We start from the raw sequence: 18,610 nt of genomic DNA, 5'->3' as shown, positions 1-18,610 counted from the left end.
TTAGTCGAATTCCGCTTTTGCGTAAAAATTCCCGTTTTTCCTTAATTTTTATGTTTTTTTTCCCGGCTCTTTTGAAAATTATTGGGAATTTTAAAATAAAAACACACATCATCGTAAATTCAATACATTCATCGCTCTACCCCCACCAAATACCAACTAGGTTCTTTGTTTACACAATCTTTAGATTATGGTTATCGACTTAGCATTTATAATAAAATCATAATTTCATTTTTTTTTTAAGTTTAAAAAGATATAAAGCAGTTTTCTCCACTTTACTCAATACTTTTCCCCCCATAATTCACACAATCTAAGACGATCAAGGAAGCTAGACATTTAATAATACCATCAACTTTATACAAGTACACTATATTAATAGAAATTACTAATATTACTTGTCCCCACTTTTCGCATGTTTTTCAACTAGACAGCAGGTACTTACTGCTTTGTGCTTAGTGCGTAATTCATGTAACAATATAATGTTAATAAAATAGGTATAGTTATATAATATATTTGTTATTTGTAATTACCCATAACCTATATAAATATCAAATTATTTAAACTATTTTCAACATAATTAATATATAATATTATAACAGGTTATTACCTATTAAATAATAAAATATAATAATAGTCGTATGGATAATATTTTAATTATTCGTTTAAAATTTAGCGTACTTTGGAAGGAAGCCCGGATATTGGCTATTAATATGAGTGCAAAAGGAGAAAAAGAAAAAAACGCCGAAAAAACCCTTCAATTGGAAATCTTAGAGCAACCGGAAGAAAACAATAATGAAGTAGAGGTTTCCAATGACGACGAACGTTGTGTAAGTACAATAAATAAACCTTTACATCATTTTCATATTCCACTTTGCTTATTCTTGTACAATGGCAATTATCATAATCTTTAAATATTAAATACTATATACGATGCCAGTTAATTATTTGCCTATTATACCTAGTTATATACTTATATAACTCAAAGAATACTATATTAATATGTTTAAAAATATATTTATTTTATCATTTCTAAATTATGACGATAGTATCGAAATCTTTATTTATTCTTATTGTTCTTATTTATAATTTGTTGTCCTCGTTGCACGAAAATGTAAATAGAAAATATACATATATAGCCATATAGGTAGGTAGTAATTATGTTTTTTTATCGGTCACGTAAAATCGTTTTTAGCGTATATTATAAACGGCATCACAATGGTCACCATGGGAAATTATCAATTTTCAATAGGTGTTTTAGATTTAATCGAACATGATAATTATATAACTACAAAACATATTATAATATAGTTGTAACTCGTTACTTGTAGCTTATAAGACTTACCTAAATTATTAGTTTATTACACTATTACAAAGTATATTCCATAGCGCATTTCATCATCACGCAGGTTAGTCGTTAGTATGTCTTAGGTACAATATATATTCAGTGCCTACTGCCTATATTAACTAAATATTAATTAGTAAGCAATGAATCACTGTATAGGTAAATAAATTCATGAATATACTATGCCTTTGCCGTTTTCCAAACCAAGTAAAAACAAAAATATTGTTTTATTGCTACGGTTTAACTTGATAAAAAAACAAAAAAAACTTAAGTAAAAATATTTTTACAAATAATTCAAATTCGTAATAATACTAATAATAAACCTACTATACCTCGTAATTAGTATAATATCTTTTATTGTCTTAATTTTGACCACGTTGCTCAGTCGTGTAGATTCAGATTAAACATGCAGACATTTTTATGAGTTGACAAATCAGCATCTTTTCTACGTACTTGCACATCTGTAAACAAATTAATTAATAAGGAAGTGTACCTAAATAATAATATGCACTGTACATATTATATACATGCCTTATATATATACATTGCCTCTAATCTATGACACATACATTTTTTGTAAATGTATAGTAAACATCAGAAATTGAGTAAAACAGTAGGTATATTATCTACTATATAATATATAGAACTCATATTAATAACTACAATACTAATAAACATGCAAATATTTTTGTACGAGTGGGGATTGTCGAATTCCACTTGGGTTAAAATCAATAATCGATAGGTACATAAGTATTATGTTTGTAGTCTAACTATACTTTATTTTCAATAAATGATTCTTAGTCGGTAAAATGTTGATGTTATAACAAACATATATATTTCCTAAATATGCGTTGTTATTTTACTGTATCATGCTTAATTTGATACATTTTAAATTGTTTTGACATAACTGACAAAAACCCAAATATCTACCAATGATACTTTGCAACATAAATCGTTATTACTCTTAATAATCTTTACAATGTTCAAGTGGGAGAAAAATTCGTGCAAACAAAATAACTAAAAAATACAAATAAATATTTGTTTGCACTTTTAGTCAGCTATTAGAATTAATATCTCAGCCGAAGTCGACTGATCAACCTGAGTGAAATTTCAACATTACCGTTTTTGAACCCAAGTGTAATATTATTGGATTCAAGTTTGAAATACCTATAGGTATATGGAGGCCGGGTCAAGCGAATTAATAAAGTACCTATAATTTATAAATAATTATAACAGTTAAACTAGGTACCTACCTAATCCATTGTCCATATAATAACGTTATAAGGTTGTACAGACTTGTATATAGATTCAATGGCTAATAAATAATTATACAATCCATATTATGTGCAGTAACGTTTACCTATATTCCTTAATGCACGTATTACATACCTATATAATGTATAACTGCACGAAACGATACCTACAGCGGAGTAATGACCAAACAACGAATAATATAAATAATTAGCCATCGATTACAATATTTATAAATAGTGTTATGTGCTTAAAATCCAAGGCCGTAACCGAAAAAAAAATTTGGGGAGGGTCAAAATTTTGTAATATGAATACCGGACACTTATCATTTTTACGTTCAAAATATAAAAACTCTCGTTCTACTTTTAAAAATTTCAGTGGGGGCCCTGGATCCCCTCTCCCCTTAGTTACGGCCTCGGTGAAATCCAGGCCCCAGACCTCGTTACATTTTAAGCCACCGGTAAAATATTAATACGAAAATATTATTTTGTTATTCGACAAAATCTAAAAACCGGAAAACGAATTTCCATTTTTCGTTTCGCGGCGGTAAGTTTGCGAATAATATTAGGCTGGTCGGCGGCGGTGACTGCGGTGCCTGATGGAGTGAAGGTGAGAGTGTGTGCGGTGACGGTGGAGGCGGCGTTAGGTGTTGGCCTCAGCGGACGACGCGCCAGTCGTCCATCCGACATGACCGCATGCGCGTATTCTTGTGCTCGTCAAACCTTCGCCGCCGCCGCTGTCGTCGTTCCGCTCACGTTCAGCCACCGCTGCCGATAACTCGTCGCTGGCGCGTTTCGTGTGTTTGTTTGGTGCACGCTGTATATACCAACGCCGGGGAGATTTTCCGCATGCTGTAACGTCACAAGTCGGTTTTTTTTTCACACGAGGTATATACACCGTTCACATGCACATATTATACCTATATACACATCACTACATTAATTATGATAACATTATGTAATACTCACCTATATAATAATATTATATTTGTGTTAAGTCAACTTCAAAGCAAAACTTTTCACTTTACTACAGTTAGTCTGATGAATTTAAAATCTTGTCTAGTGTAAGACGTACCCGAAATAACATAGGTTTTCCCGGTGATAATTTAAAAAATAATACGTTAAATTAAAATCATGTTTAGAATAGTATAATTTTAAGACATCTATATCAACATCATGGTTAAAATGTACTACTAACTTATAACTTACTATCTACATTGTTTTATTCGATTTTCTTTTTGAGGGGGGGGGGGGGGTGTTGGGTTTGTCGGGGGCTGCAATATTGTATAACCGAATCACAATACTCTCGATGTATAGAAGTTTTATTGTACTTATGTGTATGGAATTTGAAGATTTTTTTAAGTAGATACTCAACTGCAGTCGGTCTTTTCGTGATGGCGCATTAAATATATCTATACAACAGACATCAACGTCAATAATTAGGTTCCATAATACTAATATATAATCCTATTATAATACTACTATACTAATATCGATATAGGTACATGTAGGTTCCTAGGTTTTGGTACCTTTCCCGATATAGGTACAGTTAGTCTAATAGGGGTCCATTCACTCGGACATTAAAGGCCCATAATGCACACTGCACACCCTTATGCTCACCTATTTTTTCACTTTAATTTAATACATATATATATATATAGGTATATAGTTGTGCCTTTAAATCACTTGTACATATTTAAAAAGTCCCGATAGTCCTGTGATTCTCAGTAGGCATTTATTTTATTTCCTTGTCGATAAACTTTAATATAACCTAAATCCATAGGTGTGAATAGCGCTTGACAGCGTTTTGAACGAACAAAAACAATTAGTATTTCAATTGTTTTTAATCTATATACCGGCTCAAGACATGCACATTTTTTATAATAGGTATTTTGAATGTTGTACACTTGTTTGTATATTGTATACCTAATACATATTTTATTAAATATTTTTTAACTTATTGATATAGGCACCTATCCCATTGTCTTAAAATTATTCTAGCGATGAAATATCAAAGAAATAACAATAGTATATAAATAAATTCACACGAACCATAAAATATTCTTTAAGAAGTATTTATCAATCAAATATCAAGCATGAGACATGAATTAATCGAAAATCTACGTGTAGGAAGTAGGTTTTCTCTTAAACTTACAATTATTGTATATTCTGTCAAACCATAAATGCAATCAACTAATTTAATTCCACGTGTAATATCCATATTATTATTGAAAATTGTATTTAAAAAAAAAAACTTACTTATATCATAGGTACCAACTATACAAATATGTATTACTTGGTTTTCCTAGCTAATGTTTTTTTAGTCTATTTGTCTATAACCAAACGATTTTTACAAAATTCTAAAATATCGAGTATCGAATTGTACAGAGTTTGTCCACGTTTTTATGAGCTTTCCGAAGCTTTTGGAAAATCTAATACAGAAACTTTTTAGAGAAATTAAGAGATTCAACTTAACTAGATTTCAACTAGTTCTTTTCAAAGTAGTTTTTGAATGTGTTTATTATCATTGTTTTTAAAGTGAATAACATAGAATTAATAATAGATACCCGCCCAGTGCTGCACAGATCTTGTTTTTATTTTAATGAAATAACAGACTTATTGAATCTATTGAATGACAATATAATGAAAATTGCAATTTTAAATAAAACTTTAATAGTTGGCATAAGTATTAAATATCAATGTATTTTTATTATACAATCTATTTTGTATACTTCAATAACTTCTATCAAATATCATTAAATATTGTTTAACCTTCGTAGTTATCACACCTTGTCGAAAAAACAGTTGTTAATATTTCAATAATATCTGTTACATAATTATTATGAAGTATGATTTAATAACTATTAACTCTTAAGAATTCATAAAAATAGATGTATGGTTTATTTTATGCATATTTGGAATCATAATAATAATTTTTAATTTGTTTTTTGAACAAAGTATTTTATTATAAAAGGTAAAGACAAATAAATTATTATAGTAACATGTGCATGGGTCGATAAATAGATTATTTAAAATTATAACCACCTATTAAATTGTAAATGATTGCATTGAACACTAAAATTTGTCCATCTACATCATTACATTTGTAACGAGTACTTACAATTTATTTTAACGATCACTTTTACTTTTCATTACCATCTGATAACATGACATTGTAGGTAGGATATAAACTACGTACATTTTATTACAATGCACGAGAGTATGAGACACACCTGATGCTGTGTTTAAATGTCATATTATATTGTAATGATATTTACAACGCTCATAGTTAATACTTCTAAAACTTTTCACTACTGCTGGATAATCTCATAGGTAGATATAATAATTATTTTCATGATTCATTACTAGTAATTGTTTTTACATGAAAATTAAATAAAGAATTATAATTTTATTACGGAAATATAATATATAAATTTAAAAATTATAATTTCAATTGATTTGAAAAATTGGCAGTAATTTATTAATATAGTATAAAATAATTTCATAATATTTGTTTATTTACTTAGCTATACAATATTGAATGTCTTTAACATTTCATTTACTATATCATATGTACGCAATACATAAAATTATAAGTTATACGATGTAAACGTGTCAATAAAAACATGAATAGAATAATAAAATAAATTTTTATTAGGTCATAATATGTCATAATATATTGCACCTCTACTTATTCATTCAGTTATTCATCCAAGATTTATACAAAATATTTTTAATAAAATATTACACCTATTAATTAATTAATATTTTACAAATATTGCAAAAATTAATATTGTAGTTCGTACATGTTTCATAATAGTTTATATTTAGGTATACATCTTATTTTAATAATAAGATCACCAACGTTGGTAAAATACTAAGCTCTGTAAAGATAATTACTTACTACAATGGTACAGACGTCTAATGTATTTTTATGAACGTTTATTATTTCTGTACACTAATTTTCATAGATATAATTAATAAATAATAATCAATTGACGATTGGGATAGGTAAATAAACAATCACTAAACATTTAATGAATCAATAGTGAGCTAATGGTCCCTTAAACATAATCTAGTGGCCCATGATTGTTCCATTAAAATATAGTGACCTACTAAGTTAATCAACTTTTTAAGGAACCTGGCATAACACGGACCCTCAAAGCAGGATAGTCAGTTATTTATTTATTTTTGTGTTGGAGGGGGTGATACATGAAAACCATTTTAAGAGGGTGCATCGGTAAAAAATATTTCAATGTCTTAATATCTTATTTTTAAGAAAGTTATTAGTGTTTATTATTTTTATTAATTAGTTATTTAATAACTTTCTTAAAATGTAAAATATTAAAAAATAATGCTTCTGACAAAACGCAGAGTTCTTATGCAGCTATACGTTTATAATAGGTAGGTACATCAACAATAGTTTAAACATTTTAAACACGTATGCATATCCTGTACATTTTGTAATCACACGTTGTGGATTTAAACCTTTATAATATAGAGGAAACAAAAATTAAACCAATGAATAAATAACTTTTAAAATTTGTGAATGTTTGATCTAGATTGAGAAATATTTAATTATATTATTTTCAATATATTAAGTCGTAATATGAAACATGTCGTTTACTCGTGTAGTACCTTGATTATACAGACATACAGTTGTTCCTAATTATTATTATAATATTATAAATTATAATTTATTCATGGAATTGTATTATTATTTTATTATTATTCTTAATCGCATAGGACAATATTACTACACGATTAGGTTATGTGTATAGCCGTGCATAAGCTATGTATATGTTATGAGGTTCGCCGAACGTTTGGATTATATCACCTATATGTTTACCTTGTCCTTTGGACCATGAAATATTTTCACTGTTTTATATATTAGTCATTAGAATATAAATCAGAATAGACCGCAGAATGCAAAGACCTTCGTCCTGAATGAAGTCTATACTTGTAGAATAGTATAGGCTATTTAGCTATACTAATGTAGATGCACATTGCGACAGCGACGTGACGCATACACCACTCAAACATAATGCATAATATGGTGTCCACCTATGAAAACGTGCAGGGATAAAATAATCGTTTATTGTATTCGGTCGCATAGTTCAGCGATGTGGGTAATTAAATGCTGTTTATACTCACAAGTTATTACTGTCTATAGTCAGATATAATGTAGTAGTAGTATGAGAACGTATAAATATTTAAAATTAATTTTCCAATTATCAAGGCTGGGTAATTCGATCGATTGTTCTAACGCGTTAAGTTGAGGTAAAATAAAAACAGTATTAAATATTAAAAGAACAATAAAACAATTGAAACCTGATGAAAAATAACGCCATGTAGGTGCACTGTTGTAATATCAATATGTAGACAATTATCTGTGAAATAAAAACATATTTAATTGGTAAAAAGTAACTAAGTTTTTTAAAATTATTATTTAAAATTAAAATTATAATATAGGAGAAAAATTACTAGTTTTGTAACTCCTATATGACTTATATAAAATCAAATTTAACTTTTAAACTTCTTAATGTTCAGTCCTGATATTTATTAAATATTATCATACAATAATATTTATACTTTTCTATTTTATTAGTATTTGAGATAAAACTCAACATAATATTGAAATTAATATTTGACGACATAGATTAAATTAAAACTATTATTTCCATTTACTATTTGTTATATTATACTATACCTACCTGTATAAACTTGTTCAGTTGTAAATGTTAATATAACAATAAAATTGTTGTGTATATTTAATAATAATTACAATAGATTTTTTTACGCGTTGAAAATAAAACCATTATTTAAGAATGCACCATTAGTGATCCAATTATTTATATCCGATATCTAAAATGGCAATAGGGTAGAGACTTTCAGAACTCCTTTTTATTTCAAAGTGGTTTTAGGTTAGTAGATAAGTTGCTAGTTTTGCTATATACTACTTCACTGCTAATAAACTGGTAATCAATTTATGGCGAAAATGAACATTATTAATTATTATCGATCATACTAACATACAATAATGTATCATTAGCTTGCTTGAATATTTTTAAATAAGGTTTGTATCAAGAAAATATGATTAAACGTAATAATTTCTTCACATAGTTGATTATTAAATAATAAGTACCTAGGTACTATAATTCCGTTTTTGTATATGTGTTTATTTAAATCTTAATTATTAATTGATGCGTCAATTAATAACATACTTGTACAAGTATATTATATAGGTACACATATTTTCAATAAATTGTCTAATTATTTAAACTTTTACACATTATAATATTAGTCATTAGGGTATATTTATTTATTATAAAAATGTATTGTTTACAGACAAGTAATTGTTTTTAAACGGCTTGCTTATGAATGTTGTGTAATTTCAGCATAAAAAAAACCGGTAAGTGGATGTCGCTCTACTGTACAGTAGGTTACAAGTGGGTCATTGTATAATGAATCGTATTAAACTTGAATTCAAAGATATAATATCATTGTATAAGAAAAACGATTCTGAGCGGAGGCGGTTTGTTAGTCTGGATATTTTATACTGTTATTATTTATTGTATCATGTAAGTTGAATTAATATTATAATATTATTATTTGTTAATCGTTTCTATGGTAATAAATAAAGCGTTAGAATTAAAATCCTATTTTTAGCGATTTTTCGTAATTTTTCGGTGGTTTTTCCCAGGGCATTAAATAACTATTGATAAAATCGAAAATGACCTCTTTAAAGTACCATCTTGATCCAATTTTCTAAAAGATAAGGTACTATATGTTGAAATCAAAGCACTCCTTCTGGTAGACATTTTGTATACAGGATATTAAAAAAAAATAAAAATAAAAATAAACACCATTGTAAAACCACTAGCTTCCTCATCGCTTCGCTCAGAATCTAAAACTAACAAATAATAATTATAAATAAATTGTATATAATATAACATAATATGTACCTATATCAACTATAAATTATAAAATATATCAAATTATACAAAGAAATAATAGTTTTCATAACAATATTGTACCTATGACAACTTTTTTTTACGAAGGTGTTATTTAGTAGATAGGTACCTACTGATTGACATGTAATGCATTTTTTCAGTGATGCTGATGCAGAACATGCTTGACACATTAATACGACAATAATAGGTCCGATTGGACAGTCATTCTTTAATAGTAATATTTTGATGTATAGGCACCTGCCTATTCCTACCTATATTTAATACAATTTATCGGATATAAGTTTTGTATATATGAAGATACCAGTTTTATGAACTGAAAAACTGTTATTATTACTAGTTATAGAACCAAGCAAAAGCAAAACTTCAACTATATTTTTACAAATATATTAACATATTACGTTCGCTATATGATAAAAAGCATTGAACTTTTTGTGTTTTATAATATGTATATATACATATTATATTATTATCTACTACATACCGGTGTTTTAGAAAATGTTACTGTTTGACGTGGTATATATTTAAACCGTAATCCTATAATAGTAACAATATTATTCATTGTATTATATTATACAGCGGAACCTCGGTATCTCGAACTCCAGTATCTCAATGTTTCTATATATGTTGGTATCGAATTTTTTTTCTGGTCTCTTGAGACTTCAAGATACCGATGTTTTTTTTTCTGGTTTCTTGAGATATCGATATACCGAGGTTCCACTGTATTTGTACAGTAAAGTCTCTAAATACAGGACACTCTCAGTCGCTGCAATGTTGTCCGCTTTTCGGAGGTGTCCACCGTTAAGAGGGTTCAGTTTGTAGTTTGTTCCCAAAAAAGTCCACTTTTTTGAGATACCCGATATTTAGATGTCTAATTTGGGGAGGTGGTTTCCACTGTAGGTATATAAAATTTTTCTCCTTTTTATAACATAATATCTTTTAGTAAACTGAGTTATTTAGGCACTGCCATTAACAAACATGCAATAATAAAGGATAAATACTTATACTAACACTTAGCACATTTATATATTCATAATGTTTCATTTTTCACCATACAATTAAAACAATAAATTTACAAATAATATTTTCTAATATTTCGAAAAGACTAGTGCAGTTCATTTTAACTTAGGCCTCGAGAACGTAATATTATTTATTACTTATTAGTCAAGTACTCTTAAATTTTAAATAAATTGTCAACGACTGAATACGAAATACGAATGCATTTTCTGTATAAACGATGTAATTTACACAAATTCCTACGCGTAAAGGAGTAAAGGACAAATAATTAGCGTCTGTATTGTTGGCAATACTATTTCATTTATGATATATTGTATAATATCATAGGTAGGTACGTATGTGTCTGTAGTCATTGTTATAAACCAAACGTCATGTTAAATTCCGTGGTATTACCAACATTTTTATTTCTCTGTTTTCCAAAATATTTTGATACTAAGGTAAAGTATAATTTATACTTTATGAAAAAAAAAGTGCGTTGAATATGTAGGTATATTGTATAGGTCAGGTAATTTAATTTTAATATTATAATAATTTATCAGTTATCGCATTTGTACAGTCGCCTCGACACGAAGTGTCCGAACACCGGAATTCTTACAGATGAATCATTTCATTTGTCCGTTTTTCAATAATAATTACGACTATATCCGTGACGTATAGACGAGATATTTTTAATTTTCCAAGAAATCCGTTGAAATGTTACCACGTACGTGGTACTACATATATAGCCATATAGGTATCTATATCTCGAGTTAATAATACTTAATATTGAGTATCGAATTATGTTGTTATGCACTGTACCTACCTACCAAGGTACTTATTAGTAATAAAATTGATAACTTTTCTTTAAATCCTAGACATTCCCCCCACCCGCCTACTTAATCATTCTACCAACCACCTGATGACGCTCTAAGACAGTAGAAATGTTATTACTTTATTAGACATACCTATTAATTTCTAGTTAAATGCACTGAATGTAAAAGAAATAACATTTTTTATTGACGTAAAACAGTTCTATAACTTTACTATTTAAAATTTCTATTTCGAGTTAAGGTAAACCTAAAAATTCTACCAATTAACTTTAACGATACTAAGCCCTCCGCTGTAGTAATTAATTTTACTTTAGTATACAGTAATAAACAGAGCGTGGATTTGTATGGATTTGCATATTTCTTCTGGTTCATCGTATAATATATAATATATATTATACGATCAATTATGTTATATTTAAGCACCACATTTGTTTTTTGGCGTATAGAGATTGAAAATAATATTACCTATGGAACTTTTTAGCGCATATTTCGAATTTAAAAAAAGATTGTCGTAAGCAGAAAAAAAAATTTTAATTTTACGGTGGAACCCACTGTTACGATATATTTAATGGTATTTAACGGTACGGACATCGGGACGTCATGCATATAGTTGCTGCAAAAAAATCTTTGTTTCCGCCAAATACGCGTATTTAATACGTTAAAACCGACTTGAGTAAGTAGTTAAATTAGTGGTTAAAAGCGTAGCGCGAGACATTTGACTTCTGAGTAATGTGGAAATAATAAAACAACATTATCTTGCTTAAAAAAAAATTGAGCGCATAATATTATAATATTTTAGTGAATATTTGAAATTTTTAATACATTATATATTTGTATTTTCATATTTTAGTGCCTACATATAAATCCACGCCCTAGATCAATAAATAGTGATTTTATGAAATAATTTATTAGAAAGTAGAAACCAAGCATTATTGACTGCGGGAAATATTCAGCGTCTTACTGAAATTGGAGGCTCATTTTTCGAATTCGGGGACTACGCCTGCAGCTAGTAACTTTGGTAGGTACACTGAATAATACTTATAACTAAAGTGTTATATTATTAAGTGTATTATTATAAATATAACTCGTATGCAGTCATATCAATACAATTTCTACTGCAGTACGGTTGAAAGTATTATGTCTGGAAGGGATTGTGTGACTCCCCTTTCGATTTTCTTACATACCTATAATTATCCTAATATTATTTTTTCACACATGTATTTTATACGCTTCTCAGCTCTCTTTGGTCGTTGCCCACAAAATTGTATGAGCAGTTAGTATAGGTACACCGTAGACGTGAGCATCGGTGCATAGGTGTCCGTTGTCATTCGTCACTCGTTGTTGCTGCAGCAGAGAATCGCGATTTCGAAACCCAGAGTCATCGTCTCTTTATAATATATTATAGAGACTCGACTGTTTAGACGTCTACTGTACGGTTGTCTAATATTTCGTTTCTATCACGTTTTATCGACGGAGGCTAGTGTATAGAATATAGGGGAGGGATGACGAACGTTTAACACTATCGTTCGGTCATCTGAAGGTCTCCGAGATGACGTTTATAAGGTATATTTAATATATAATATATATATGTATACATTTAACCTGCCTATTATATTTTTTCATTTTTATTAGTCGGCGTTGTCCGCGGGCGGTTCAGTTTTTTTCGATATCTGCAGCAGATTGGCACGGCCGACGTCACCTTGAGCAATATATTTCGTACCTATGTGTATACACGAGTGCACTGTGTAGATATATACTTTTTCCTTTTTCTTACAATTGAACCTAGTGGGTTTTTTTTTTTGCGACATATCTAAGATTCGCATACGATAATAACAATGATCATTTTATTATCATTAACACGATGAATAATATTATGGGTCGTAATTATATTGTATTATACATAGGTAGGTAAGTATATAATATTATATCAGTGTTAATGATGAATGTAATTCATCATTTAATCAAATGATGGTTACGTACAGAGAGAGGTACGTCTATTCTCTACGGGACAACTAAAAGTATTAAGTTTTTTCCTATACGGTCTAATATGTAAAGGTGTATTTGAATCCGAATTATAGTAATTAATATTTATATACAAGGCGTGTATAAAAATATTTTACAGATAAATGGTCAAAAGTAACTTTTGGGAAGTTCCTTACAAAATCAACCGCTTAAAATGAACTTTTAAAAAATATTCTCAAAGTTACGAGTTAGGTTATGTTATAGCCTAACCATTGTCAGAGTGACCTGAAATCGTCCAGATCCGTATAATACCATACTTATAAGTCTATGGACTGTGGCCATTATATACACAGTATTATGTTTAAATATATTTTAGGTAATAACTAATAAGTATATAGAAATTGAATTATAGATTTTATTGTTCAATATTAAGTCGCATGTTTTTTATTTCAGATTCTGGGTGAAGCTAGGAAAGTATTGATTTTATAATGATGGTGTTTTGATTTGAGTCCTGTGAAAAATTGTCCTAAGTTTAATGTAATATAACGTAATATATATAACCAATAACCATAATATCAAATATTCGATTTTTTTCCCCTAGTTTTCTTATAAGTGTAATAAAAATATAATGTTATAATATATTAATATGTGAATAATAATATATAGTATAGTAAGAATAATATTAAATAAATAGAAAACTTTTGGATAGCACGCTGCGTGTTCTTAACCAAACTCATCACAACAAGCGAAACAATTTTTAATTAAGTTTGAAAAATTTAAATATAGGATCTTATTATCTTAACACAATTTTAATTACAATATAAAAACTAATGTCCACAATAACCTAGAATTGAAATCAGAGTAGGTATTCTAAGTATAGGCTTAATTTTATCGGGAATATAATTAGGTCTAAATCTTGAAATAATTATACAGCTTCCAATCGCCTTAACCAAAAGTTTTTCTTGAGTTTTACTTATCACTTAAGTCTTTAATAAAATTCATAGACGATACTTTCGTAAGGGAGGGCCGTGTTTGCGCCTAAATACCGTATATGCGCCTGTATGCAAAAACCTCGATTGCGCTTAATAAAATTAAAATACGTTAAATACTTATTTGCGCCTAGTTAGGTTACAAATAAATAAATTTGGCAACATTGCAGTAAAACTTAAATTTCTCGTCCCACTTTTTCAGACTTCGAACTGACAGAATAAAATTTATTGAATTATTCTGGTGTGGTTAAAAATTTGTCTTTACTGTTCTGTTGTGTAGTTATTATTTTTTATTGTACCTATTATATTTTTAATAAATTTAAATTTAAATTTTTCTTCACTGTTCTGTTACGTCGTTGTTATTTCTTATGTAGGCACCTATTATATTTTTAATAAAATAAAATTTAATTATTTAAATTTTTCACGTTACTTTGACTTTGTTACTTATATTTTTTATGAAGATAATTGTTGATGTTGATGTATCTCTTAATTCGTTGATAACCTGCTGTTTTTTTATAACTGCTTTATTATAAGTAAATCTTTAAAATTGTTACTCGCACCTTTTGCTAATATAATTTTATTTTCTGTCATTTTTGAAACAAAAATACACAAAACTGAAATGTGTAATTAAGTGAAGTACAGCGACGACTGACTATCTACGATCGAGATTTTAGAAATACCGCCGTATATCGAGTATCGACTATGTAGGTAATAAAAATTATCTATAGCAAAGATAAAAAGTTAGATAAGATTAAAGATAAGTACTTATCCTATGAAGGTATATCGAGTCACGACTGATATAAAAATTAAATTTCTCAATATTTCACAGTGGTTCAAAAATGAAAATAGTTGGAAAAACGTTGTTGCCAAATTTATTTATTTGTAACGTAATGGGCGCAAACAAGTATTTTAACGTATTTTAAGCGCAATCGAGGTTTTTTCGTGTATGCGCAAATACGGCATTTAGGCGCAAGCACAGTCCACCCTTTCGTAAGTATCTACCAACCTACCTACCTACTTATGTTATATTAATTATGATATTTATATTTATTTGAGTTAACGGAACAACAATGAGGTTAACCGACTAATATACTGGTAGAATATAATTTATGAGTACTGACCATACTTTAGAAGTACTTTTATAATGACAGTTTATTTTTTTAAATTTCACTCGATCAATCAACAATTTATTATAAATCATAGTAGGTATAGGTACACAAAATGAATATCTATGTAGAAATATTATATAGCACCGTGAATAAATAATAATATATTTACCAATCTATTAATATTAATATACCATTATATATTAAATATAGGTACTCTAAAAATCAATCAATTTAAATGTAATTAATAAACGCAATAATTATAATATACTGTGGTACCTATACAATGTAAGTACATACTTATGGTATATAGAACAACTTCTTCGTCTGTATACACTTGACGATAGTTAGAAAATAAATTATGTAGGTACCGAAAACGCTGTCGGCGGGCGATTTTTTGTTTTTGGAATATTGTAGGTACCTAAGCTTCTAAGTACAACGGATCTGAAACTGTCCACCGTCACTTCCCCTGCAGCTGTACATTCAAAGACAGCCTTGGACCCGCTTCTGCTGCAGATATAGATCATAGAACACACATTGTTGTATGTATACGTATTTATTATTATATACACCACAGTTGATGACCAGCAAGACCCCAGAGTGTGTGAGGGGGGGGAGATGATGACGAGGGGGTCTCGAGGAGTACATACGCGGGGGCACAGGAGATCGACTTTCTCGCGCCGAATGTGATATAATATTGTAACACTGCACGCCGCGAAATGGAATTGCGGTCAAGGTCGTCACCGTCCACCATTGGATTCGTCCGGCGCGCGAGTTTCCCATACATAATATATAATATAATGCACGTCATGTGACACATACCGGAGGAGCGTAATAGTATAATATATGAGATATTATATATAATAATATATTATTAATAACATACATTTTCCAATACCAACTACTTATAATCTATATGACCGCATGTACTAATAATGGCCAGTTATTATGTGTATTGTCCACGAAACAAAATAATATTCAGGCATTATTATATTTAAATGCCTATATTTTAGATCGCAAATAAACGATAAACTCAATTTACTGTAAGGCACTAAGATTTATTTCACTGCAATTGTTGGGAATTTCGAATTATTAAAAGTTTCAAAATTGTATTTAAATCCGTCATCCGCAGGGTTGTTATGTTTAAAACACGCTGTTTTAAACAATTAACAAAATATTGTGTTTTAAGCATGACAACCCTGCGGATGACGTTTTTTGTTTTTTTTTTCAGAAATGAAAAAATTCACTAATTCTGGTCATCCGTAAATCTGTTATCAGAGTTTGAATCTATAATTCGTAATCCTATGGTCAGGTTTGTGTAACAAACAAAACTGAGGAAATCCAAAGAATATTCCTTTGTATGATTACTCATAATAAAAGTTTGCAAAGTATTGTTTTCTTGGTAAAATGGGTATTGTGGAATTGAGTCACTAGCAAATAGGCGCACAATGGCCGATGTAAAATTAATATAATATATATTATTCTAAATGCTTATATATTTATATACTTATAATTTATATATGTATTATATATTAGGTATATATGCTAATATAACTTTATTAATACGAAATATTCGAATGTCCCGAATTATTAGAAAACATTGTTATTTGTCCCTATCTTTACGTCAAAGTCTCTGGCTTTCCATCAAAGCGTAGATGTATGTTAAATAATAAATTGTCCAACAAATCGTTAACGACTTTGATTTTTTCCATGACTCTGTATGGTCATTATACTTTTTTGTACCCATTACATATTGAGTGTATTTTATTAAAAATAATTGCTTAATAATTAATATTATCATAATATATTGTATTGTAGATACCTATATTATAATGTATAATTTATATTCTAAAATTATGTCATTTTATTTAATTTAATTTAATTATAATTTTAAACTGTTTATTTCTGTACTTGTACTCTTTGCGGGGTGTTAATAAATAAATAAATCTAAGTGCGCATACACTTCAATACAACTCATCTTCAATTTACTTACTCAATTTACAATTATAAAATACTCATATAGCTTGTACTTTAAATTTAATTTGAAAACAAATGTTATGGTATATTATGGAAATATTATGATTTAGTAAGACGGGCGAGTGTAACGTATTATTATACTAGGTACACCTAACCTAACCTAACCTACCTATCTGGCTATCTCTATAAGTAGGTATTTAGATATATAATAATTTATCAGACATCGGGCTGTAATCGAATAGTAGATACTTTTAACAACGTTGTACTTAATAATTTAACTAAACATATTATTTTAATACCTACTACTCCATTGCTTACTGAAAAAGTTGACATTTACATAGGTATATGATTTTTGTCAACATGCCTAAAATATGTTTATAAGTAATCTGAAGTAAACTATAAAATATTATAGTATGTGATGGAGACCAAATAAAATAAAATAATTATTGAGTATTGGAGCCCCCCCCCCTTAACATATTCCCCTGTAAGTCACGTTTGGGGCTTATCGTTTGTATTAACCACTATCATTGCGTTGTATGATGTTGTGGTGTGGTGTGTGATTTTGGTAGGAGTACCTACGATTATAAAATTAAGTGTAATATGTGGTGCTTGACTGGGATTCTAATTTTATAATCACGTTGTTTGTGAAACCATAGTTTTATTTAAATGTATTTCATTATAATTTAGCTTAAAAATAAAAATCTAACGTTTAATGTCCAACTGTTATTTAGGTATAGCAGTGTACGTAAGCTATCTATCATAGGTATTATTTCTTAATTAATGTTCATACAAACGTACCTATATACATCTAAAGTTGAAATAATTCGGTTATTATTTCAAATATATTGTTGAAAACCCGAGCATTTTATTTCCCGAAATTTTTCATAAAATAGATCGTATTTGATTTGATTAACTGTACCAAATAATAATGTGACAAATCATCATCAAATCACATCAAGATTTTTCGATCATTTTGTACAAAATAAAATAGTAGTAAGTATGGGACAAAGTAACGAACGTATGTTGTAAACCGTTAACATTATTTGTCGTGGACTTGCAGTGCCTTATACTCTTCATGTTGATTACATAAGACGCAGTACTTGTATCAAAATTATGGTGGTCAGCAAACGTATGCAATAATCGTTTTCAAAAAAAATTACGAATAGGAAAAAAAAACATTCGTTGACTTT

At 28.6% G+C, this 18,610-nt stretch overlaps 1 protein-coding gene across 2 annotated transcripts in view; it reads left to right on the top strand.

The window, feature by feature from the left end:
- The first annotated feature begins 671 nt into the window (after nucleotides 1–671).
- The window catches only part of LOC132934486 (CD151 antigen), a 77,725-nt gene continuing 59,786 nt past the window's right edge, over nucleotides 672–18,610 (top strand). Inside the window, exon 1 of one of the 2 annotated variants that reach the window (XM_061000786.1) lies at nucleotides 672–824. In XM_061000786.1, coding sequence (XP_060856769.1) covers nucleotides 708–824 — 117 coding nt within the window. In that variant the 5' untranslated portion in view covers nucleotides 672–707. Of the gene's footprint in view, nucleotides 825–3,247; nucleotides 3,478–18,610 lie in introns of those variants that run through there. The other variant, XM_061000787.1, reaches the window with a different exon arrangement.

This window comes from Metopolophium dirhodum, chromosome 1, assembly GCF_019925205.1.
Source record: "Metopolophium dirhodum isolate CAU chromosome 1, ASM1992520v1, whole genome shotgun sequence".
Lineage (NCBI taxonomy): Eukaryota > Metazoa > Arthropoda > Insecta > Hemiptera > Aphididae > Metopolophium > Metopolophium dirhodum.
Note: the sequence above shows the minus strand (reverse complement) of the source record. Positions and strands in the feature narration are given on the sequence as shown.